This window comes from Leptopilina boulardi, unplaced genomic scaffold (assembly GCF_019393585.1).
Source record: "Leptopilina boulardi isolate dan_hultmark-lab unplaced genomic scaffold, ZJU_Lbou_2.1 LbouV2_251, whole genome shotgun sequence".
Taxonomy (NCBI): domain Eukaryota; kingdom Metazoa; phylum Arthropoda; class Insecta; order Hymenoptera; family Figitidae; genus Leptopilina; species Leptopilina boulardi.
The window spans coordinates 96,864-124,100 of NW_026137809.1; the positions used below are offsets into that span (position 1 = coordinate 96,864).

The 27,237-nt window shown below is 35.3% G+C and overlaps 1 protein-coding gene across 1 annotated transcript; it reads left to right on the plus strand.

The window, feature by feature from the left end:
• The first annotated feature begins 1,624 nt into the window (after positions 1–1,624).
• Positions 1,625–8,668, plus strand: LOC127280788 (uncharacterized). Its single transcript, XM_051304052.1, has 2 exons — positions 1,625–6,790; positions 7,922–8,668. The coding sequence occupies exons 1-2, from the start codon at positions 1,625–1,627 to the stop codon at positions 8,666–8,668; spliced, it is 5,913 nt and encodes a 1,970-aa protein (XP_051160009.1).
• Positions 8,669–27,237: the final 18,569 nt, after the last annotated feature.

A 27,237-nucleotide genomic window follows, 5' to 3' on the forward strand; every position in this document is an offset into this window, starting at 1 on the left:
AAAAAGGAATCTAGCTGTAGTAATATTTTTTATTAATGTTAATTAATTAGTGTTTAATTACAGTGATTTCGCGAAATCATTTTGACAGAGTCCGTACTTGCAAGCAAAAATAGTCGGTAAGTGCTATTACTGCTCGAAAATGATGACGTATTTACGAACTTTACTGGAAGCAGAGTCCGCAAGGGCAAGTACTGCCAGTAAATGTGGTCTGACTTGACTAGAAATACTGATGCCATGGGCCGTAAGAGCAAGTACGGACTCTTTGCCTCAAGTATTTCTGGCGATAAAGGACCAACTTTCCTGATCGAAAAATTCCGTACTTGCATTTCTACAAATAACATTACATTAACTTTAGTAATTTAATTATTTATTATTAAACTAAAATAAATAAACATTTAAATGAAAATACTAATTTTAATTAATTTAATAATAATAATAATAATAATAATAATAATAATATTAATATTTGTTACGTAGTAACAATATTTAACAATTAATAATATTTTTGTCATTCTTTTTAATACAAACATTTTAAAACGAATATTTCTCGAACAAATATTTTTAGTAAAATGTTAGTTTGTAAGCCTCTGAATCTTTCAAAATCTTCGGTATGTAGAGAAAATGATTTTATTGCGGTACTGGGTTATAACCCTAGGTACCTGAGTAGAACGGTCAAGATGGCAATAGGCAATTTGTACTATTTCTCAAAATCTATGTACAAAATTTATCCTTCCATCTTCAAATTCCAACGTTGCCACTTTCACTTTTTCAAAATCTAAATGCGACGTTGCCAAATTTAGCCTGTACTTCGAGTAAGGGCCCTGTACCTAAACAGGACCTGAGATCAGAACTCGGTCGACTTCCGAAAAGAATAGACGTAGAGATTTAATTTTGTCAGAAACTTACTCCATGTATTTTGTCTTTGAAATTAAATAAATGTGTTAATTAAGGGTAAAATCAATATCAAAATTATTCTCCTTCACTCTTAATAATAAAATGTCAGTTTTATTAAAAAACAATCAAGCCTTTTTCTATTGAGGCAGAACAAAATTTGGTCCTTCGAGCCGGATACACCGGATATGTCTTATCAAAACTAGTTCGCGTTAATTATGGACTTGCAGTTAATTAATTCGTGTGCAAAGTGAGTGTTTAAATACAAACTATCCATTCAAAACGTTTTCTATATCCATTAAAGAAAACGCATCTCTGTTCGAACTGTACACGAGAGAAGTTGTGATTTGTGAGTGACAGCAGACTGATATAAAGTTCCAATCTTTATCGGTCAGTTCGATGCAATCACCACAACAAAACCTGCAAGCCAGCCAGCACTAGTGGAATTCTACATCCATTCCACATCGTCCTTTCTATCAAGACGAGGTTTCCAAGCCAAAACTTATCACTGAACGAGTCTGAGGTCCAGTCGAGGCTTAAAGGTTCCTGAGTCAACGTGAGAGGGTCCACATCCAGAGATACCAGAGTGTAACATAATACATCTTCGGTGGTCAACATTGCAGAAATTATCGCAATCTCTAAAGTGGTGAGTTTCACGCTTGTTCTAATTCAAAAAGTGTTCAAATCCTGTCCTTCACAATCCAATTTAGTCTAAATTAAAATATTTTACAAAATGGCTACTATTTCTGAACTAAAAAAGTTACGCGGTAGCATAAAACGTAACCTAACAAATTTTGAAAATGTTTTAAAAGAAATCAATGATGAAACAGATCTAGAGTCTCTTGATTTAGATGGTAGATTGCAAAGACATCTCAGTTTATGGGATGCTTTCAGCAATGTGCAAGATAAAATTGATAATTTGATAACTGATGAGACAGAAAGGGCGACAAATGATTCAGAAAGGGAATCCTTTGAAAAAAGATTTTATACTGTTAGCGGCTTAACTAAAAGGCATTTAAGAACAATTTCGATGACGTCGTTAGCATCAGTCCCTCAAAACACTGTTCCGGTTAGCACTGAAAATGTTGATATATCTCAATTTCCAAAATCGCGATTTGAACTTCCTAAACTTCAGACTCCTACATTCGAGGGTTCTTGCGAAACATGGCTTACATTCCGTGATGCGTTCAAATCAATGTGTCACAACAATCCCTCTATTCCAGAACTTCACAAATTTTATTACCTGAAGGCCTGTTTAAAATCTGAAGCGGCGGAAGTTATTGATTCGCTCGAAATCACTGCTGAAAATTATAAAGTAGCTTGGGACGCTCTCAATCAAAGGTACGATAATCAAAGAGTAATTGTTGATAGTCATGTCAAATCTTTATTCGAAATCTCATGCAATTTAAAAAATTCATCTATTCGCGGTTTATTAGATAATTTGCAAAAACGTATGCGAGCTCTTGATGCATTGCTTACACCCAATGCTCAAAGGGATATAATGCTGATTTACTTAGTTAAAAGCAATCTCAACAATCACAATCGCGAAAAATGGGAGGAAAGTTTAATTTCTACCAGAGTGCCGACTATGGATGATTTTACTCGTTTTCTAGAACAACGCGCGATTATCGAATCTTCGCATTTGAATCAAAACCAGAATTCCTCTCAAAAATGTGCCTCGAATAAAAACGGCAATAAGTCTCAATCGAATTCTAAGCAATCTCAATCCTGCATGAAAACTACAATTGACGCGTCATCAAAGAAATGTTCTAATTCTTGTCCTGTTTGTCAAGAAAAACACAAGCCTTACGCCTGTCCAACATTTTTAAAATTGTCACCATCAGAACGGTATAACGAGATTAAAAAGACCTCTCTTTGTCGCAATTGTTTAAATGGCCCTCATCGAACCATTGATTGCAAAGCGTCTAATTGTCAAAAATGTAACGAGAAACACAATACTCTTCTTCATTTTGAAAAAAGAAGTTCTAATAACCAAGTCAATAATTCTGACGTCAATGCAACAGACTCAGGTATAGGTGATCCTTCTACTTCGCAATCAACACAATATCAAGGTTTTCATGCGCAAATCACCTCACAAATTGTTCTAGGGACTGCTGTGGTTGATATTTCAAATAGCAAAGGTGAATTTAAACCTTGTCGCGTACTACTCGATTCGGGATCTCAATGCAATTCTATATCAGAAAAATTCGCATCATTCTTGGGATTACAAAAAAGAAGTGTAAACATTAAATTACCTGGTGCTCAAAACATTAGCTCTTCCGTGAAGTACAGTACCGTCGTTAAAATCAAGTCGCGTTATTCAAACACAAAACTTGAATTGTCTTGTCTCATCTTCAAAGAGATTTCAGATCTCATGCCGAATCTAGCGATCGATAAAAAATGGATTAATATACCGGATGGTATAAAACTAGCGGATCCAGAATTCCACAAACCCGCTGAAATTAATCTATTGATTGGTGCTGAATTCTTCTTTCAACTATTACAAACCGGTCAAATGTGCGTCAAGGGACAATCTGCTGTATTTCAAGAAACTCTTCTCGGTTGGATTTTAACCGGCTCAATTTCGAATCCGATCTGTTCAAACAGCTCAAAAATCTCTTGTAATCTTATTAAATTTCGCGATCTACCTATTCTATGGGATATAGATACGGAATCTAATGAAAAAATTCAATCGGCAGATGACGTTGCGTGCGAAAAACACTATAAAGACAATGTCTCTAGACTTGAATCGGGCGCGTATTGCGTAAAACTTCCTTTTAACGAAAAAAGGGAATTATTGAGCAATTCTCGAAACACTGCTTTCCAGCGTTTTTATGCACTGGAACGAAAATTCGAAAAGAATCCTTCTTTAAAGGATCAATATACCGAATGCATTAACTGGTATCTCAAACTTGGTCACATGTCACTTGTTCCGCCCGAAGAACCCCTCGATCACGGGTATTATCTTCCACATCAAGCAGTGGTAAAAACATCGAGTTTAACCACAAAGGTAAGAGTTGTCTTTGACGGCTCAGCAAAAACAACCTCAGGTATCTCTCTTAATGACACACTAATGGTGGGACCTACAGTACAAGACAATCTCATTTCTATACTCCTACGATTTAGATGCTTTCAATACGTACTGACTGCAGACATTGAACAAATGTATAGACAGATTCGTGTCACAAATGAAGATAGTCTTTTTCAGAAAATTCTATGGCGAGATTCGCCTAAAGAGCCAATCAAAATCTATAGATTGAAAACAGTCACCTTCGGAACCTCCTGCGCTCCCTTTTTAGCAACTCGCACTCTTTCTCAACTCGCAGAAGACGAGTCCAAAAACTTTCCAATCGCCTCAGAAGTTCTAAAAGATGACTTTTACGTCGATGACCTTCAAACTGGTAGGCAAACATTAGAAGAAGCGCGTGAATTACGAGATGACTTAATTGTTCTTCTTAATCGCGGTGGGTTCAATTTACGAAAATGGACATCAAATCACCCTGATCTAATTAACGATTTAGCAAATAGTAATCCAGAAGATTTTATGTCTCTAGATCCTACAAAATCAGTAAAAGCATTGGGATTGCATTGGCACCCATCTAGTGATTCAATTTTTTATGCAGTAAATTTCTCTTCAACAAAAGGCCTTGCCACAAAAAGGTCTATTTTGTCTGAAGCTTCCACGATTTATGATCCATATGGTTTGGTTGCTCCAGTAATTGTGTCCGCAAAAATTCTTATACAGCATCTCTGGAAAGAAAAACTTTCATGGGACACTCCGGTCTCATTAGACATTCAAAATTTCTGGAATAATTACAGAAACCAATTACAATGTTTAAACGAGATAAAATTCAAACGATATATCTTATCTCCTGATCACACTGAACTTCAAATCCATGGTTTCGCTGATGCCAGTGAAAAGGCCTATGGGGCATGTCTTTATTTCAGGGTTACTAATAGCCAAGGACAGCACCATTGTGCTCTTATCTGTGCAAAATCTAAGGTGGCCCCTTTAAAAGCTACCACCTTACCTCGACTTGAATTGTGTGCAGCAAATCTATTAATAAAGTTGTACAAATCAACAGTCGAAGCATTTCAGTTTCAAATCAATAAAAAATTCCTTTGGTCTGATTCAACAATTGTGCATAATTGGATAAATACTCCATCCTATAAGTTAAAAACATTTGTGGCTAATAGAATTTCTGAGATTCAATCTAATTCTCAAAATCACGATTGGAGACATGTACCCACGCAAGACAATCCTGCTGACATAATTTCTCGAGGCCAAGCTCCTCTTGAGTTTGTGAATAACAGGCAATGGATTCAAGGTCCTGCGTGGTTAAGCCAAGACGAAAATTGTTGGCCTGTGTTTAAGTTGGAAAAACGAGACATACCTGAAGTCAAAACTCCCTCACCAATCTCTCTGATCGCAAAGGTAGAGACTCATGGGCCCAGCAATATTGTTCGAAACCACAGTAAGTTGAGAACCTGCGTAAACGTTATGGCGTACTGTCTCCGATGGTTATCAATAGTCAAGCGCAAAAAGGATAGCAATAAAATCACAGGTAAAATATCCCTCGATGAATACGACGCAGCGCTCGAAAAACTAATTTCACTCGCGCAACAAGAATCATTTCCACGCGAATTTCAAGCTCTTTCAAAAAAGGAAAACATTCATCCAAAAAGTAGTCTTGTGAGTCTACATCCATTTTTTGAATCAAATTTGATAAAGGTAGGCGGAAGGCTTTCCCAATCTGATCTATCCTACAGTCAAAAACATCCTATAGTCCTCCCGAAAAATCATGCTTTAACAAAGCTTATTATTCGAGACGAGCACATTTCACGCATGCATGCAGGGACTAATGCTACTCTGTACGGGGTTAGAGAGAAATTCTGGCCTATTGACGGTCGCAACGCTACTAGGCACACAATCAAACAATGCGTTCAATGTTTTCGAGCGAAACCGCGAGAACTCAATTATATAATGGGAAATTTACCCCATAACAGATTGTCTTCCTCTCGTCCATTTTTAAATGTGGGGGTTGACTATTGCGGACCGTTCTTCATAAAAGAACGACGTCATCGAAATCTAACTAAAGTAAAAACATATGTATGCGTCTTTGTTTGCATGGCCACTAAGGCAATTCATTTGGAATTGGCAAGTGATTTGACTACCGAGGCCTTTCTGAATTGTTTGAAGCGATTATTTGCTCGGAGAGGGTTGGCACATACCATCTCCTCTGACAATGCTACCAATTTCATTGGAGCTAAAAACGAATTAAAAGAATTATATAAAGAAATTCAGACTCTTGAAGAAGGTGAAGAGTTCAAAACTTTTTTAGTTCAGAAAAAGATTAGCTGGTATTTTATTCCACCCCGGACACCTCATTTTGGAGGTCTCTGGGAAGCTGCGGTGAAATCGTTCAAAAAGCATTTCACAAGCATCGCAGGCAACACTCTTTTAACTTATGAACAACTACATACATATGTAGTTGAAATTGAAGCTATACTCAATTCAAGACCTCTTACACCACTTTCTTCCGATCCAAATGATCTCCTTCCTCTGACTCCTGGTCACTTTTTGATTGGGGCACCCATGACAACTTTTCCACACAAAGATTTGCGAAATGTTTCGGCAAACCGTCTGAATTGCTGGGAACACGCTCAGCAGCTGCGTCATCATTTTTGGGATAGATGGAGCAAAGAATATCTCAATGAGCTAATCTCCCGCTCGAAATGGAAGGCAGCTTCAAACCAAGACGACATCAAAATAGGCACACTTGTCGTGCTTAAGGAGGACAACTTGCCGCCCTTGTCATGGAGACTTGGCCGAATATCCGCTATCTTCCCAGGGCAAGATGGCATTATTCGAACAGTGAATGTTCAAGGTTCAACTGGAGTATATAAGCGTTCGCTAAAAAGTGTCTATCCACTACCAATTTATAACAATTAGAGACAAAACAAATGTGTTTCAGTGGTGGTTAGTGACATTAAAAAACATTGTTATTTCTTTGAAAGCTACGCATTCAAAGGGGGGCAGAATGTTACGTAGTAACAATATTTAACAATTAAAAATATTTTTGTCATTCTTTTTAATACAAACATTTTAAAACGAATATTTCTCGAACAAATATTTTTAGTAAAATGTTAGTTTGTAAGCCTCTGAATCTTTCAAAATCTTCGGTATGTAGAGAAAATGATTTTATTGCGGTACTGGGTTATAACCCTAGGTACCTGAGTAGAACGGTCAAGATGGCAATAGGCAATTTGTACTATTTCTCAAAATCTATGTACAAAATTTATCCTTCCATCTTCAAATTCCAACGTTGCCACTTTCACTTTTTCAAAATCTAAATGCGACGTTGCCAAATTTAGCCTGTACTTCGAGTAAGGGCCCTGTACCTAAACAGGACCTGAGATCAGAACTCGGTCGACTTCCGAAAAGAATAGACGTAGAGATTTAATTTTGTCAGAAACTTACTCCATGTATTTTGTCTTTGAAATTAAATAAATGTGTTAATTAAGGGTAAAATCAATATCAAAATTATTCTCCTTCACTCTTAATAATAAAATGTCAGTTTTATTAAAAAACAATCAAGCCTTTTTCTATTGAGGCAGAACAATATTATTATTAATATAATATAATTAATTTAATATAATTTTAATATAATTAATAAAATATAATGGCTTCCGTTTCCGGTGCTGTTTGATAGTACACGTGTTTACGTGGTTGCATTGATTTTTTGAATTTTTTTGAGGGTTATTGTGAAGGGAGAGAGAGTGAGTAGTGAAAAAAGTGTGTAGTAGTGTATGAAGTATATATGGTAAAAAATATTTGGGAGTGAGTGGTTGCTGAATCGAGAAAAAGGTAAAAGTGTGAAAGTGGTAAAAGGGTGAGGTTAGAAAGTGTGAGTGTGACAGGAGATTGAGAGAAAAGGAGAAAGAAAGTAGGTGGGTAAAGTAGGAGATGTCGATGTTCGTGACTCCGCCTAGATAAGAAAGAGGGCAGATAGAGTCGGTTGGGTCGCAGAGAACGGAGACGAGGAGCGAGAGGGCAAGTGTGGGAAGTGAGAGAGAAAGTGTAGTGAGTAAGGGGGGATCAGAAAGCGAAGCCGGCAGTGATATCGCTGTGTTCGATTCTCCAAAGGCGAAAAAGAAAGACACGCAGCAAAAGGCGGATCGAGAGAAAGCAAAAGACGGAAAGGACACAAGGGGTAGAAAGACGAATAAGGAAAAAAAGGAGAGGGGGGTAAGCTTTGCGTCGGTGGTGATGATGGACGGTTTTGTCATGAAAGGGGATAAAGCAAAGCAAGAGACAGGTAAAAAAGAAAAGAAAATGGAAGCAGAGGAAGAAGAAAAACAGGAAGAGGGGGGTTTTGGAAAGATTTTAGAGGTGTTGAAGAAAATGGGGGAAAAATCAAGAAAAGGATTAGAAGATATGCGAAAGGAATTAAGTGAGAGTAGGAAAATAGATGAAGATAGAAACACCAAAATGGACAAGAAAATGGAAGGGGTCTTGGTGGAAATGGCAAAGATAAGGGAAATGTGGACACGGTATGAAGAAGAATGGAGAAAAGAAAAAGATAATGTATGGGAAAAATTGAGTAGTTTAGAAAAGGGGATTAGTGATAAAGAGGAAGAAAGGAAGGAAGATGTAAGAAGAATAGAGGAAAGAATTGAAGGACTAGAGGGCCTAGAGGAAAGAATGGAAAGTTTAGAGAAGAGGGGAGAAGTTGAGAACGTGGATGGGATAATAGAATTAAAGACGGGGGAATGAAGAAGAAGAAGGAAACAATAAGATATAAATGGTTAATGCAAGAAGCGAAAAGTGATCAAGTGAAAGGTAGGAGCTCTGGAGGCATGATATCAGGAGTAAGGAATAACATCAAGGACATCGGGACGGGAGAGGAATGGAGAAGAGAGGATAGTATGGTAAGAAGAATTGAAGTGGGAAAGCAGAAGGTAAATGTGGTAGGGATTTATAGAAGAAGGGGGGATACTAAGGGATGGAGGATAGTAGAGGAATGGATGGAAAAAGGGAAACAAGAGTTAACCATAATAGGGGGGGATTTTAATGCATGGACGGGGGAGTTAGGGGGGGATAATTGGAACAGTGAAAAGGAGAAATACGAAAGGAGATCAAAGCATAAGGAGGTGGATAAAGAGGGTAGAAAGATGTTGGGTATAATAGGGGAGGGGGGTTGGACAATTTGTAATGGTTGTACGAAGGGGGATATGGATGGAGAGATTACGTTTATGGGAAAAGGGCAGACGGTGATTGATTGTGTGATAGCGGACGAGAAGACAAAAGAAATAATAAAGAGTGTAGAAGTAGGGGATGAAGCAGATTCGGGACATTTTCCGCTAACAGTTGAAATCGAAGGACAAGGGAAAAGAGTGGAGAAGAAAAGGACAGGAGTAAATAAGAGGGGTAAAATGGGAAAGTGGGATATATCGGAACTAACGGAGTTTGAAGGGAGGGTTAAAGAAAAAAGTAGGGAATTTGGGAAGGGAGGAGAAGTGAATGAGAGATGGGAGAGATTGAAGAGGGTAATTGGGGAGGTTAAAAGACAAATGGTGAAGGAAAGGGAAGGAAATGTGGAAACTAAAAGGGGTTGGTAGAATGAAGAGTGTGAAAAAAGTAGGATAAAGTTAAGGGGTTGTATAAAGAGGTGGAGAAAAGGGGAAATGAAGAAGGAAGATTATAATAGGGAACATAAGGAGCACGGAAAATTGGTAAGGAAGAAAAGAGAAGAAAGGAGGGAAAGGTATATAAAGGAGGTTGAAAAGGCAATAGAAGAGGGTAGGGAATGGGAAGTGATCAATAGGGAAAGAAGGAAGGGAAAAGAGATTAATAAGGAAATTAGCATAGAGGATTGGACGAAATATTTTCAGGGATTAAGCGGGGGGATGGGATATAAAATAAGAGGGGAAGGAAGGAGAAGAGAGGTAGAAATGGAGCAAGAGGAGATAAGTAGAGAGGAGGTGAACGAGGCGATAAATAGGATAAAAAGGAATAAGGCAGCAGGAGAGGACGGAATGGAGGCGGAAAGCTTAACCCTTTAATGGCCGAGTTTTTTGTCGTTACTTTAGACTTATAATGTATATTAGATTTAATTACTAAAGTATTCAGTATGAGAAAAAAATTTTTTTTAACATGTTTCACCCCTTAAAACCACCCCCACGGTACATTACTACCCCAAAAAACTGATATTTAACCAAATTGATGAATTAAATATTTTTCAGCTCTTATCTACTTTTTATTTATTTATAAACATTGCCTGGTTGCTTAAAAATTGAAAAGGATCAATAACCCCTTGAAAACACCCTTAAAGTCAAATAATCATCCCTTGACGGTGAAAGTTTTTGTAAATGATTAAAAAAAATCTATAGATTCTAATTGCTTCTAAATTATAAACAATTATTTGAAAGTTACACAGACATAGATAATAATAATAAAAAACTCACCCCCTACCCTTGAAGCCCACCCCTAATTCATAACTATTCTCAGTTTGGAACAATCAAAAAAAAATTTTCACAGATTTTCGAAAATATGAAAAAAAAAATTTTCTATGATAACTAAGTATTAATACTGAATATAAACAACCCCTGAAAAACAACCCTTAAGTCAAATAACCACCCCTTAATGATAAATGTTTTTGTGAATAAATGAAAAAAATTATATGGATTCTAAGTGCTTCTGAATTGTAAAAAAGTATTTCAATGTTTCACAGATATGGATAATAATAATAAACTCACCCCCTACCCTTGAAGTCCACCCCTAACACAGCCCCACAAAAAAAAGTGTCGTGCGCGGCAGACCAGACTAGTCATTTCCCATGTATTTTGACGCGCTGAACACGAATCCGAAGTCCGTTTTGCTCCATCACGTCAGGATTTTTTTCTAACCTCCAAAAACCTGTCGGATTTTGAGAGGTAGGCTATTTTTTTAAAAAATTGATGGATTTACTTCAAAATTGGTATCTAGGGGTTTTTTGGGTCGCTGATGACGAATTTGAAGTTAGATTTTCAAAATTCAAAATGGCGGCTCCAATATGGCGGACGAATTTTGTAAAAGTTGATGGATTTACTTCAAACTTGGTATCTAGGGGTTTTTTGGGTCGCTGATTACGAATATGAAGATAGATTTTCAAAATTTAAAATGGCGGCTCCAATATGGCGGACGAATTTTGTAAAAATTGATGGATTTACTTCAAACTTGGTACCTAGGGGTTTTTTGGGTCGCTGATTACGAATCTGAAGTTAGATTTTCAAAACTAGAAATGAAAATTCTTATATACATAAGTAAGGTATTCACGTCTTTTTATGGTAGCGCACTCTTTTGTCCTCAAAGGATTTGTGTAATGGTTTTCTTTTCAAATTGGTGCCTCCAGGTACAATATCCCTTTTCAGCATCCAACAGTAGTCGGCCATCATATTTACATCCCATCTTCCTTGATAACGACGCTCAAATTCTTTCAGATCTTGATGGAATCGTTCTCCTTGTTCTTCACTGTAATCTCCCAAATTTTCAGGGAATTGATCCCAATGCGAGTCTAAGTAATGCAACTTTATGCTCATTAAGCATCCTAACTTACCAAAGTTTTTAATCATATCACTAACTATTTGCTCCCAATTTTCACTCTTGTGATAACCCAGAAAATTTTCGACAACTGCTTTAAAACTAAGCCATGCGGCTTTCTCCTTTTTATTCATCTTGGTGATAAATTGCTCATCTTTTAACAATTTGCGAATACGTGGTCCATCGAAAACCCCTTCTTTTAGTTTCGCATCAGAGATTTCTGGAAACTTTTGTTCCAGGTATTTGAAACAGTTTCCTTTTTTATCTAAGGCTTTGACAAACTGTTTAATTGCTCCTAGTTTCGTGTGTAAGGGCGGAATTATCACCTTTGAAGGGTCGATATCGTCCGCCATATTGGAGCCGCCATTTTAAATTTTGAAAATCTAACTTTAGATTCGTAATCAGCGACCCAAAAAACCCCTGGATACCAAGTTTGAAGTAAATCCATCAATTTTTACAAAATTCGTCCGCCATATTGGAGCCGCCATTTTGAATTTTGAAAATCTAACTTCAAATTCGTCATCAGCGACCCAAAAAACCCCTAGATACCAATTTTGAAGTAAATCCATCAATTTTAAAAAAAAATAGCCTACCTCTCAAAATCCGACAGGTTTTTGGAGGTTAGAAAAAAATCCTGACGTGATGGAGCAAAACGGACTTCGGATTCGTGTTCAGCGCGTCAAAATACATGGGAAATGACTAGTCTGGTCTGCCGCGCACGACACTTTTTTTTTGTGGGGCTGTGTAATTCATAAGTTATAAGATACTGAATTCAGTTTTCAACAATCAAAAAAATAATTTTCACTGATTATTATCATATTGAGTAATGCATTGAGTACATACTGAATGCACTCCCCTCCACGATGGCGTAGAGGGGAGTGCATTGGGTAAATGAAAGGGGGGGGGTACGACAGTAGTAAAGAAGCTCCCATGTGGAACTGCTGTTATAAGGCAATCAGCGCGTCGTTTCGTTTTCTCTGTGTAGCGTTCTCCCACTACCTCACCGATTGAGCCTGGGTCTGTAATTTTCATTTTCATACTAAACTCCTAACAACAGGCACTAAAAGCTACAAAATTAATAGGCAATAATGACACCAGCATTATTTTGCAATTTTAAAAACTGACATCATATTCGTAATTATCGACCCCGAAAACCCCTGAGTAATAAGTTTCAGATGAATCTAATAAAAGTTAATCATTTCGTCCGCCATATTGGATCCGCCAATTTCAATTTTCTAAATCTGATATCGGATTCGTAATCAGCGACCCCGAAAACCCCCCAAGTGACAAGTTTCACATGAATCTAGTGAATTTTTATATTTATCGGTCGCCATATTGGATCCGCCATTTTGAATTCTTAAAGACGGACATCGGATTCGTAATCAGCGACCCCGAAAACCCCCGAGTGATAAGTTTCACGCGAATGTAGTAAATTTTTATAATTATCGGTCGCCATTTTGGTTCTGCCATTTTGAATTTTTGAAAACGGACATCCGATTCGTAATCAGCGACCCCGAAAACCCCCGAGTGATAAGTTTCACGCGAATCTAGTAATTTTTTATAATTATCGGTCGCCATTTTGGATCCGCCATTTTGAATTTTTGAAAACGGACATCGGATTCGTAATCAGCGACCCCGAAAACCCCCAAGTAACAATTTTCAAGCGAATTTATTAATTTTTAAAGGTTTTGGTTTTTAGGGGTAGTTTTAGTTATTTTTCTGCACCCTCGGGTTGAATTTTTAATATTAATTTTTTTTTACAAAGGTTGCAATATTTTTAAACATATGTTACTATGAAAGCCTGAAAAAAAAATTTCTTCTGAAATTTATACCTGTTTTTTCATTTTTCTCATTTTTCGGGTTTTTTGAAGGGGTGTATTTCAAAGAGGGTAGTTTTTTAAAAAAATACATGTATTTACATTTGTTACTTTATCCCTCCTCTTCAAAATGAGATATTAGTGGAGTTAATCGATTAAGTTTTATGAAAGTTATGATTTTTTGAAGTAGGTGGGACGTATGTGTCCCACTGGCCATGAAAGAGTTAAAATATGGATGGCCAGAAACGTGGAAGACAGGATTGGTAGCACCGATCTTAAAAAAAGGAGAAGGGAAAAAGGTAGAAGATTATAGGGGGGTGACGCTGATGCCAGTTGGTTATAAGGTATATGCAGAAGTAGTCAGGAAGAGGCTAGAGGAAAAAGTAGAGGAGCTGGAATGCATACCCCATAATCAAACTGGTTTCAGAAAGGAAATGGGGACGATGGACAATATATACGTCCTGAATTACATAGTGAATAGAAATTTGGGGAGAAGTAATGGGAAGTTGGTGGCTACTTTTGTAGATTTGAAAGCGGCATTTCCATCGGTGAATAGGGGGATTTTATGGAGGGTTTTAAAGGAGAGGGGAATAGAGGATGGATTGGTAGAAAGAATAAAGCAGTTGTACGAGGACACCAAGGAAAGGGTGAAAATTGGGAATAGGTTGGGGAGGGAATTTTGGTTGGGTAGAGGGTTGAGACAGGGCTGCCCCCTGAGTCCAATACTGTTTAATATGTTGATTGCGGATCTGGAAGAGAGAATGAGGAAGAGAGGTAAAGGGGGGTTATACTAAGAAATGGAAGAATATATGAGAGATTCTTTTTCAATCGCCCCAGCCCAAAAAGTCAATGTTCTGGGATTGGCTTCATACTTTGGTAAATTGTTGTCCTATATGATAGTAATAAATCCCTAAAATATAAACTCATTAAAAAAATATTTGTAGAAAGTAGAGGGGGTTGAAGTTTTGACGTTAAGGGTAACATTGTCATTTTCAAATCCGTATAACTATGACAAAAGTTAATGGATTTTAATTTATCTATAATGAATTTTAATGCATTTTTCACGTACTTTTCAAAAATGTATACAAAATGTAGAAAAAAAAATTTTTGACCCCTTTTTTTCAAAATCAACCCTTATTTTTCGTTTTTCACCCCTTCGGGTATTTTTTTTTTTTTATTTTCATTGGAAAGTTGAGGTTTTTTCCCATGAGCTATGTAAATATGAAAAAGGGACAACAATAATTTTGTGAGAAACAGAATATTAAAGTAGGCGGTGCCGATAAGGGTGCAGTTAAGGGTAACACGGTCATTTTCAAATCGGTATAACTATAACAAAAGTTAATGGATTTTAATTTTTCTTTAATGAATTTTAATGCATTTTTCACGTACTTTTCAAAAATGTATATAAAATTTAAAAAAAAAAATTTTCACCCCTTTTTTTCAAAATCAACCCTTATTTTTCGATTTTCACCCCTTCGGGAATTTTTTTTTTTTTTATTTTCATTGAAAAGCTGAGGTTTTTTCCTATGAGCTATGTAAATATGAAAGTGGGACAACAATAATTTTGTGAGAAACATAATATTAAATTAGGCGGTGCCTACCTAAATCCTCGAAGATGATCTTCAGGTGTACCCGTTATCGGCACCGCCTACTTTAATATTCTGTTTCTCACAAAATTATTGTTGTCCCATTTTCATATTTACATAGCTTTGAAAAAAAGGGGTCAAAAATTTTTTTTTCTAAATTTTGTATACATTTTTGAAAAGTACGTCCAAAAAGGGGGGCAATGGGTCAAGTATGGGGAATCGGAAAAAGGAGGTTTGAGGATGACTGGAGAAAAAGAGTGTGGCTGTTTGATGCGTTGGTATGGTCGATAGTGAGTTATGGAGTGGAAATATGGGGGTGGAATGAAATCGGGAAGTTGGAAAGTATGCATGAGAGATATTTCAGATGGACGATGGGGGTAGATTGGAACTGCCCGGGGTATATGTTGAGAGAGGAAATGGGTAGGGAAAAAATGGTGACGAGGCAGAGAAGGAGGGCGAGAAATTTCGAACAAAAATTGGAACAGGGGAAGGGAAGTATAAATCACTTCTGTTATCGTATTGTCCTCAGCAACATAGTATAAAACATTACCTAATTCTTTGCTCAATCGTTTTTCTTCTTCAACATTTTGTGCTAAAGCTTCTTCGCTTGTCTCTATTATTACCATAACAATTTTTCGTTGAATGTGACATGTGTTTTATTTTAATTTTACAGGTTGAACACTGCAAAAAGGCATCCACTATAAAACCTCTTTGTCTAGTTTTTAATAATTCCAATTTGTTAAAAGTACATGAAGGTTTATGTAAACTGGCATCAGAACATTTATTCAGCAAATCTTTGATGACATGATCATAGTGGACAATGCGGCAACCATCCATTACATAGGGCAATTTTTTGTCGCCATTTACTTGGTCCTCAATCAACTCTTTATTTTTTTCTTCCTTATAACTTTGAGGAAGATTATTGTCCTCTTTAGTGTTTGATGGTTCCTCTTCTGTTTTTGAAATGATAATACTTCTTCTTAATTCCGATTCTTCATTACCCACTATAGGAACTTTGTTAATTTCATTTATTTCAGGTAATTCAATGACTTCTTCAATATCTTCACCATCTGAGTGATCTACCTCTTCATAATTCAAGAACGAAGCATTATCCGAATCTATGGCAGGATATTCAATTGTTTCTTCAACTATTTCAATGTCAAAGTTGTTCTCTTCTATGGAACTAGATAATGTCCAAAGGGATGTTAGAGTCAAAAGCGAAATATCCTTTTTAATTTCGCTTTTCCCCTTATAATCCTCAGCGATTTCTTTATGTTTTTCCGTGTTCTGTATCTCTGCATTAGAACAATTGAATTCGGGAAAGTCAAATTCTATTATATCACTATTTAACTGTAAGCATTGCTTTGATTCACTGGAAATAATAAAGTTCTCACAGTTTCCTTCCAACGCATTGTGCATGGCATACAAATTTTTTTTTTCCAAAATCTCTTGTTCTTCCTTTATTTCTTTCTCTCTACGTCTGTATTGTGAATTAACATAAATTACTTTGAATTAACTTGAATTATATGAATTATCTTGAGTTATATGAAGTATCGTGAATTATCATAAATTATTTTTAAGTATGAAGTAGGTGTACACCAAATTTTTTAGTTCTTTCCCACTAGGGATTGCTAAAAGCTTACCTAGATCTTACATGTAAACTACACGAATATTTCTTGTATGCTCAAAATAAGTTTACAGCAATATAAATGTGCCATGTATGTTTTCAAAATAAAAAATTTTTTGGTCACACTCTAAAACTTTTTGAAAAATATTCTTAATATTTCCAGGTATGTAAAAATAAGAATAAAAGTAAAATAAATCAGGCCCAACGTGAAACAAATTAATATTTGTTTATAAAAAATCAGTATTTCTTATATGAATTTTTTTTTTAAATTTTGTTAACATATTTCGATAGTTAGGGAGCATGATTAGAATTTAGAAATATAATAATTCTTGGTTATAAAGTTTGGTACAGGCGGGTGCAAGTCAAATTTTTACTTAACAAAATTTTTAGCTACCGAATTTTTGTTTGGCAGGCATTTTCTTTACAAGACTTTAAATTTAAAAGAATTTTGATTTAATAGAATTCTTATTCAATCGAATTTTATGTGATTCAAATTTTTAAATGACAGAAATTCTAATTCACTGAATTTTAATTTGTACGAATTTTTAATTAATAAAATTTTTAGGAAGCCGAATTTTAATTTACCTCTTTTACATACATTGAAAAAACATGATTTTCATGTTCAAAACTTAAGCATTTCTTTTATTTATAAAGATTTTCAGTATTTTTTCCCTCAAAGAACCACTCATAAGCTTTACTCTCCCATTTGAAATTTTAAAAAATATTGATTTTATTAAAAGTTATGACTTTTAGAAAATAATTTTTTTTTCGTGTTTTGTTTGTTTAAACAAATATATTATTTAAACAAATGAACATTTCAGCAATATAATTATTGGTCCTTATTCTAGGATAGTTAATGCAATATTATGAATTTTGTCTGATTTTTTAAAGCACTTTTTAAAGCGTCGGACACAAGTGACCCATGTTTACAGTCAACGTAGGTCAAAAACCACCTTACAGTCTAAGGGGTAATTTTGGTCAAATGAAAATTTGGCGTCTTAAAAATTCGATTGAATTAAAATTTCTCTTGAATTAAAATTCATGTAAATTAAATGGCTATAAAATAAAAATTGTTAGAAACAAAATATTCGGTATCTAAAAATTTTGTTCAGTAAATATGCGTATAAAATAAATTCATCTAAAAAATAATTATTTAAAATAAAATTCGTTGAAATGAAAATGTTAAGAAATGATTTTTATGGAATAATCATGTGCCCTAGAGTAGATGAAAAACAGAAAATTTGTTTCTCTTAGTAAAAATTCCTAAATTCAATACTTTTAAAATTAGAGCCCTGGCGGATTGTGAAAACCGAAATCAAACCGAGTTCGGTTGGGTTTCGGTTAGATCTAGGTTAATGATAAAAAAACACATAAAAAACGTAAAAAATGGTGAAAATAACTATTGGAATAAATAAAGAGAGTATCAAAGATTTTATTTATGCAATAGTTCATGTAAATTAATTTTTTTTTAATTAGTTATTAATGTTGAAAGTGGAAAAGTGCTCACCTGTCATTTCAGTGTATGTGTTGCAAAGTAAAATTCTACTTTATCGAAATTGAGATTGCCGCAGTAAATACACGATAGATGTCAGCACTGAAATTTTCTTTTTAATTTTTTATCAATTCCTTTTAATTAAACAAAAAAGTGTATTTTCGCTTTAATTATTTTTGATTATTAATAATTATTTAATAATAAATGATTTAATAGTATTATTAAATAAGTGTTTATAAATTTATTTACTAAATACACAGTTTCAATTTATATCGCTGAAAAATTTTTTTAATATTGCTGAAATAAGTAATCAATTATTATTTAATTGAAATAATTTTTGTAATTAATAAAAAAAAATTTTAATAAATGAAAAAAAAGTGAAATGTTTAAAGAACAAAAGTAATTGAGCAAATATTTTTTTTCAATTTAAAATTCAAGAATTTTGATTAAGTTAATTTTTCTCACAAAGTAAAATAATGATTTCAATAATAAAAGTAACAATTTGTAATAATTATCATTGAAACTCAATTTTTTTTTAAACCATTTTTTATTTTTCAAAAAATTTATTTGGGATGACTAGGTAAAAAAAGAACTTTTTTATTTGAATATTTTTTATTTTTTTATCTCAAATATTTTTAGAAAAATTATTATTAATAATAATCCTAATAAACAAATGTAATATTTCAATAATTTTTTACTTATTGTCGATTGCACGTCAGATTTTAATCCTCGTAAAGAATTTAGTCAAAAAACAAATTTGTTTGTTTTTGGAGAAAAAATTAACTTTCTTTACTCTTTTAATTTCAAACGATTTATAATTTAAATAAACTTAACATCTACACATTATTTATTTTACATTTTTTTGTAATCGATAAATTCTCATATCTGAATACTAAAAGTATTACGTTTCTTTGATACTGATAATGAAACACAAACGGAAGAACTTTTTTTTTTAGTTTCCCAATAAGTATAATCTGTTAGTGTATAACTGAAATTATTTTATGTGTTTAAAAGAATTTTTTTTACTGTTTTGAAATAGAAAAATTCAAAAAATTTCATTCAATTTTAGCAAAAAATCAAATCTCTTTTTTCCAGAAAATTAAAAAAAAATAATTTAAAAACAAGAATCATTGTTAGAAACCAAAAATTTATTTATTTAAATTTTATTATTTAAATTGAGCTTTTGAGATGGCCCTAAATTTTAGTTTGGGGAGGCACCAAGCTGCCAAGGTCTGAAGGACCTTGTTTAATTTTGTGGGGACGTTATCTTACTTTTAAAAGTTGCGCTCTGCTTCGTTGTTTTTCTTTGAATGATTGGTTGAAAATCAATTAGTTATGGTGTTAAAGCAAAAGGAGTTCAGTTGAAAGGTAAGTAAAATTTAGTAATTTTATTTATATTTGTTCTTTTATTCAGGAAAGAAAATATTGTGGTTAACAAGTGAATTTAAAAGTTTAATACAAATAGAGCAGTTAATGTTGAACGATACAGAATTTACTTACGACTACCGACGTCAGCTAGAGATATTCTTGTTGTCGTCGGGCAAGAACGCTTTTAATTACACTTAACTTGGTTGTTTTTACAACCTATTGTTCGAATTTTACAGGTTAAATTATTTGGTTTACCCGAATAAAAGTTTTTAACACTGCGTTGTGGGGCCACTGTAACGAAACGGCGCAGGCGCTACACGCACGGACTGGCCGGTTATTTATTAAACAAAATTCGATTTAGTAAAATTTATTTACTAAACCGAATTTCTCCCGCTACAGCTCTCACGTGGACTTCGTCGGTTAGAAGACTTCTATTTTATTTTTCGTCCGCCTTTCGTGTTATACTTTTAATCTAAGTTCTACACGGGGGTCCGACGCGCAGACGGGCTAAGTCGCGGCGTTCTTGAGGTCTCGCAACACTTACCAGGCTAGAGCCAGGAGATGCTGCTCGGAAGAGTCAAGAAGTTGTACTGCGATTAATTAGATTTTACGACTAGCCTCTAGTCCTTGCCTTCAGTGTCAAGGTGGGGAAAACGAAAAATTTAGATGGAAGTAGGGGAAAATTCCTGGGCCCGGTGGGAGTTGCAATTTTGCTGATCTTTTTGATTCCCATGCAGGCTCCGTGAGAACGGAAATGGTCTGTTAATATGATACATTTCTGAAAATTATTTTAAAATAATTAAATTAAATTATAATTTACTTAACAAAATTATAATTTAATAACATAAATTACAATATTATTTAACAAAATTATAATCCAATTTCATTATAAATGGTGCAATAATTTATTGCAATTATTACAACCCATATAGAGGATAGCAAGTAGGTTGCGTATCCAATTGTGACTATATCCATATCTATGACCCATGGTTTTCCGTTAATTTGTTGGAAACAAAGTTGCAACAAATGTGTGTTAAATAAAAGAGTCTTCTGCAATTGGGCATATAATGTTCCAAGGCAACATGCGTTTGCATATAATACCGGATCAGCTGTTGGAAACGCACGTGCTTTTGTTTTGGTGCTGTGTTTACAACTTGCGGGCCCGGAGAGGTGAAGGAAAGGTTTTACGCACAGATAAGGCAGCGAGTAGAGGCAAGCGTTGCGCGTGTGTGTTAGTGCCCGTAGCACGACGAGTCCCATGGTGGTGTGAGTCTTGTAACCGAGAACCCACGAGCGCACTGTAGTTTATGCACGGCTGTTTCGTGTCCGTGTGTGTTGCGCTGGTCGCCCCCCTCACATATACACCACAAGCTGTGAGTTGTATATGTTCGAATGTATATTTTCTTTTTTTTTTTCTTTTGCATTTACTATTACATATATATTTTTTAATATAATTCCTTTTGTATTCTTATAAAACGTAGTCTTGTTCGCGCAATGTTGCATCTCGACATTTTCTTCGCAACATTGCTGCAGCAAATACGCGTGGTGCTTGAACGAGGTAGATGACTAATATTGCAACTATGTTGATTTTCGCCATGATGCTTCACAACATTGTTACAATGTTTCCAATAATAAAAGACATATGTAACGATGATAAAATAGATATGCAACCTTGCGACAGTGATATTTTTCGCTATCTGGCTTCGTAACACTGTCACAAGGTTACCCTCTAGAGACAATTTTAAAAACTTAATTTATAATATTTTATATTTGAAAGAAGGGTGCCGAGTAAAGAGTATTAGCAAGCTGCCGGCGGTTCCTTATCAGGGTGTCAGGTATCCGTAAACAAGGTCTTGCTTCTCATAGCGAGTCTTGTCGACGAAAAGAGATTAAAATATAATAGGCAGTGTTGCCGAATACTAATTGAATTTTAAATGGTTGCAGTGAAGCAACTAAATATGTAACAATCCACCGTGGAAATTCCGTTTTCCGTCCCGGAGAACTCGATACTCTTCACTCGTAACCTGATAATGGCACAAAAATTTTCTCATTTCTTAAATCTATTTTCCATTGAAGGATTAGTCAGTTAATACATTATGGCAACACAGCGTAAGCATGGTGTTTCTTATTGTGTGACTAATCCTTAATACGTTAACAAAGGTTTAGTTTCGCATCCGCTGTAACTCAAAGTCGTCGACGGCAGTTCGCGAAAGAGTTAGTGCAAAGAAGGATATAAATGTAGTGTAATTGTAGTTAAACGTTAAAGGGACTTATTATTTGAGTTTTATTTTATATTCTCAACGAAGGAGAGACAAGGAAAAGAAAACTGTGAATAAAAACTGTGAAAGCGAGTGAAGTGCTAAAAGTCTTCTTTTCCCTCTCTTCTATCAGGAAGAAGTATACGAGTGATTGGGTGGAAGCGCTGTGACATACGGATTGCCGTTGGTAAGTTTTTTTTTTTTTTTACATCTTGTAATTGTTCCTTTTAGAGCATAGAAGTGTAACATAAGTATTGAAGTTGCGCAAAATTAATAATTTTTTTTTTAAAAATACAGAAGCTACAGCAGATTTATTGACTTGTGTTTTGAAATTATTTACAAAAAAATGGTTCTCAAAGCATTGTTGATTTTCATTTGTTTTACAAATTTTGACAAATATATTTTCCATGCTGTAAATAAAAATAATTTATTGAAACTATTTATTAATTATTTATTAAACTTTCAGATTATAAATATAACATTAGAATAAATTGAGATAATAGTTTATTATTTTTATTTCGCTTTGCGAGTTCGAAAAATACACAAATGTCAGTTACGCATATTTTTAGATGTAAAACAGTTTTATAAATAAAGTAATAATTCGCAATTTTTAATAAGTACCAAATATTTCCAGAGTAACAGGTTAATGAGTTATTGTCTGTCTGGTTATTACCTGCCAAATAATACATATAGATACAAAAACAAAGAAATAATTCTATGTTTATCGAAAAAGCTTCGGAGATGACAATGTTTTATTTTTTTTTTGTTTTTTTTTTTTAATAATTTTTTTTTTAACATAATTTAGAAGCATTAAAATATAATTTTAAAAAATTAGTTTTCAGTAAATTATGATTATATTTTATCACAATTTTATTTTAAAACGCTAATACTCAAAAGAATTCAAATATTTAGAAAAAAAAACAAAGGCTTCAGAGATGACATTATTTTAGCAGTTATTTCAATTTTATTTAATAAAACTGCTTAATTTTTTTTTATACTCCAGAAAACACAGAAATTTTACTATAGAAATTGTCAATAATTATTAGTAAATAGATTTTAAATAAGTATTATTTTATAATAGTTTATAATTATTTTAAGGATTATTTTATATTTATATATTTTTTTTTTGTCTTTTTTTTTATGCTTGAAGTAAATTGACTATAACTTGGACAAGGTTAGAGCAATTTTCATCTGGCAAAGCTTAAACTACTCTACAGAGCCTTATCCTTATTTCCCGACTAGGCGTATTCAAGGTGATTTTTCATCCGGAGTGCCTGAAAACGGGCTGTGAAGTGGCGCTATCTAGAAGTTCGAGAAATCTCGTCTAGTCGAAGTAGAGTATTTAATTTTTTGTTCGTTGTGACTGATTTCCTTTCCCCTTTTAAATTTAACTTGATTTTAATTAATTGTTCATCCTTATTGCTATCATCCTTATTAAAATAAAAAAAAAAAATTTTTTTTTATTTTTTTTTTATTTTTTTTTTATTATTTTTTTTTTTTGAATCGATAGTAAATTTGTACATTTATTCTTTTAGCCTTTTCTCCTCGTTGCCAAGGATGACACCTTTCGAAGGATACCAGACCATTGAGGACGTCCTTAGCCTGTCCTTCGTACAGGTATTCTCCTACGACCAGGAGAAAAGCAAAAGATCTTCGGATTCTGGCAAGTGGTAAGTGTATTTAGTTTTGCATCTAATAAAATGTTTATTGCTTAATTATAGCGACCTTGTGACTCACTCCATCTTCTTCCCCTTTTTTTTTAACTAGTGAGATTTTATTTAGTAGAATTTTTTAAAAAAATGTGTCTTTAATTGAAATGAAATTAACATTTAATACAAAATCTGACCCTTTCTTTAAATTTTGATTATTTTGAATTTCGTTTTACCTTAAATATCAATACCTTAAATCAATAAGTGAAATATTGTTTTCAAAAGAAAATGTTAATATTCAAGTTATCAATACTCAAATGTTCTTATCAAATTGTTAATCGGTTCGAGATTAAACGTTTACTCAGCTTCATGGTTGATCTTCGAGGTCGATCTTCCGGACGTTACTGATGATCAACAATGTCGGGTTGCTTTATGGTACACCTTGGAGAATTGGGGCGGTGCCTTCTCCCGACAGAATCTTCCTCGGCATAGGCTTCGAGGATCAATGATCCTAATCCTTCGGACAGTCATCTGATTCTTCGTTGTTGTTTATCTTCGGTCGTTGCAGACTTTTGTTCACTCTGGTTAACGTTGTTTGTAGAGCTTGGGCGCAGCACATCCTTAACTTTCACTGCCATTTCCTCCTTGGAAGAAACTGGTCTATCTGAGGATGGTGTAATTACTTCATATAGTGTTTCTGCTGTTGCTGGTAGTTGGGTAGCACGGTCGGGTTTCTTTTGTGCTGGTAGTTCGAAATCACCACTTGTCCTTTTGATGTTCAATACTCGAGTTAAATTGTTAGAATTACTCTTGAGTGATGTGTAGCAAAAATACAGCATCATTATCATAAATAGTAGAATCAATCCTCCATACGAGCCGTACACTAGAATCTGATTTTCTCCCTTTAGGTGGCGTTGAAGGGAAAATTCCTGGAGTTGTTGCTCTAGCTCGTCCAAGGTTTTGGAGTTGATCTCGAAACTGGAGAATTTAGGTTCGATCGCAGGGCCAGATCCAAGTGGGATGTCAGACTTCTGCAGCAGGTGTCCATATCTTGCCAATAATGGCGACAGTATAGTAAGATTCAAGTGTAGCTCCGATTCGAAAATAAATTCCGATTTTCCAGCTTCGGAAATTGTAGCTGGCACAATAACGTCCCTTGTTTTTACGGAACATCCCGGGGCCAGTTTTAAGATTCCGGTACCTTGGAGGGATAATTTGGTGGGGCTGATAGAATGACAGGCTATGATCACAGCTTCCGGCGCAGCGAAGGAGTATAACCATCCTCCTATGGTTAATAAAGGTTTCCAGTGTGATTTCGGGTTGGTAGTTACCTTGATATTGCAATTCTTCAAGGTATGAATTGTTGGATTTATCAGCAACTGGGCTTCGCAGGATGGTCTCTTCTCAAAATCGTAGATTGGAGTACCCTTCAAACATGCGTGGTACGCGGCCGTGGCCTTGCAAGAATTCCAATCCGTTGCTTTCAATAACAGGTAAGTGCGTTGATCCTCGTCTATGATGAGATAGTCGTATTCTGATTTTATATATGCTCTTCCAGTCCCATTGTTCAAAGAGTTTTGGACTGTTGGGAGCGAGTGGATTTTATAAGATTGATAGTTGTATTTTTCTAGGAGTGGGATGTCCAGGAGGATTTTGAGTTGGTGATTTTCACAAATGGTTGTAACGACAGAAATGCGCATTAGTTCGTCAATGCTGATCCTTGGTCCCGTTAGAGGAAAATTGACATCCTTCAGGTTATTCTGGATCTCTCGCAGAATGGGTTCCAATTGTTCTGAAGTGATGAGGCCAGGATGGAGTTGGCCCTTCCTTGATTCGTGGACCGCATCCAACATCGTAACCATTGCCTGGATGTTATGATCCAAACCCAACCTCAAGGCTCTCGCCACGGCGTACGTCAGGTTCATTCGCTCCATTTCTTCCTTCGATGTTTGATGAACCCTGGCAAGTAGGGATTGAAGTTGGTCCTGCAAATTCTTTAACAATACACCATGTCGTTGGGCCTGAGAATGTAAGGAATCCAACTGCGATCTCACAATATGTGTCTGCTTTCCGACCAGATGGGATAAGTTGGCCTGGGCCTCGTTAAGATTTTTGATGGCGGTATCATATTTTTCTCCATCATCATATGTTAGAACTCCAGCTATTGGTTCCGCGATTTTTCCCAGAAATCCAAACAGGGGAACGGATCGTCTTGCTCGTAACTGCGAGGACATCTTTCCAGGTGAGGTCATTTTGGTATTTTCAAGTTCTTCCACCTGGGTTCGGAATTGTTTCTGCAACACCTTGTCGCGATGTTTCGAAAATCGCGCGCCATTTTCGTTTTCTAGGATCACATTGTTGTTTTCGGTGAATCCTACAATGGTAAAAGGACCATCTGCTCGTCTATCAAATTTGTTTGTTCGAACTTCCTTGTAAACGTAAACCTGATCTCCTACTTTAGCTTTTAAAGGCTTAGATTTCTTATCGTAAATTTGCTTTGACCTTTCCTTCGCTTTTACCAAATATTTGGCTGCAAGATTTTGTAGTTCATTCATTCGGGTAATGAGGTCCTTTAAATAGGAGCCATACGTTTCGACTTCTGGACCCTGAGGCAGGGAACTAGGGGTTCTTGCCAAATGACCGAACACGAGTTCAAATGGCGTAAAATTCGTAGCCTCGTGAACTGACGTGTTATAATTAAACATGGCAAATGGAAGTAGACGATCCCAATCGTCGTAGTCCCTTGCATAATGCTTAATATAATCCGTCAATTCAATATGGCTTCTTTCCAGTGCTCCATTTGTTTGTGGTCGGTAGCCAGAAGTGGTAAGCTGTTTGACACCAAAGATCTTTTCTATTTTCCGCATCAAAGAGCTCACAAAACTTGCTCCTCTGTCCGTAAGCACACAGCGAGGTGCTCCAAAGACAGAGAAAAGATTTGTTGCCACTGCGTGGGCGATAGTTTTGGTTTCTATGTTTGGTATTGGAACCGCAATACAATACTTTGAAAAATTGTCTTGCATTGTAAGGATATGCCGATTTCCGTTTGGGGTCGTTTGTAATTTTCCTACTGTGTCCAATGATACCTTGTCGAAAGGCATTGCTGGAGTGTCGGTGATCAGCATGGGTTCCCTAGTTCGTGCCCTAACCAGTTTATTCTCAAAACAGCTTTTGCAGCCACGAATATACTGTGTGACCTCGTCACGCATTCGAGGCCAATAATATCGCTCTCGAATTCTTCGGTAGGTTTTCGATATACCTTTATGCCCACCGATTAGACTAGAGTGGAATTCGGCAATGATCTTGTTACGCAAAGCTATTGGGGGCACTTCTATTTTTCCGTGGCAAAGGGCGATAGAAATATCACCACCGCAGAAAACTCCTGTGACAAGTTCTGTCATCTTTCCTTGTGGAATCGCGCCTAACAGATCTCCTGTGTTTGCCATTCTGCATGATTTTTGGTGGTCAGATTCTAGGGCTTTTCTTAAGTTATTTAGTCCTTTTATAACGTCTTTCCAACAAACTTCATCAAAATGACACCTTTTTACAACAATAGAATAAACTTTATATTTACCATTTTGGGTGACATGAATTTGTCCCTTCACGGGTTTACGGTCTCTAATCTCTTGGAGATCAATACATTCGGTAGCGATTAAGAGTTTAGATATCGGGTTTGTAGGTTCGCAATCTTCCGATATGAAATGGGCGTAATTGTCACGTTGGTAAGTCAGGGGTTCTGTCCATTTATTTGAGACGCATTCATGAATTCTTTCTTTTAAAGGATCACGATTTTTAATTACACTATCACTTTCACTTTCACTTATTATTTCGTTCTCACTTACCGATTCAAGAGAAAAGTGGTCCAGGTAAGGTTCCCTAATGTCTATAAATGATTTGCTCAAGAGATGATCAGTTGACTGTGTGGAGTCCTTTTCTGTCTGAATTCTCCTTGGCTTCATAATGGATC

Bases quoted from the DNA above. Each gene is read 5' to 3' on its own strand.
- LOC127280788 (XM_051304052.1), top strand. From the start codon at position 1,625: ATGGCTACTATTTCTGAACTAAAAAAGTTACGCGGTAGCATAAAACGT. The intron at 6,791-7,921 runs GTATATAAGCGT...GTTGGGTCGCAG, and splicing joins ATGTTCAAGGTTCAACTGGA to AGAACGGAGACGAGGAGCGA.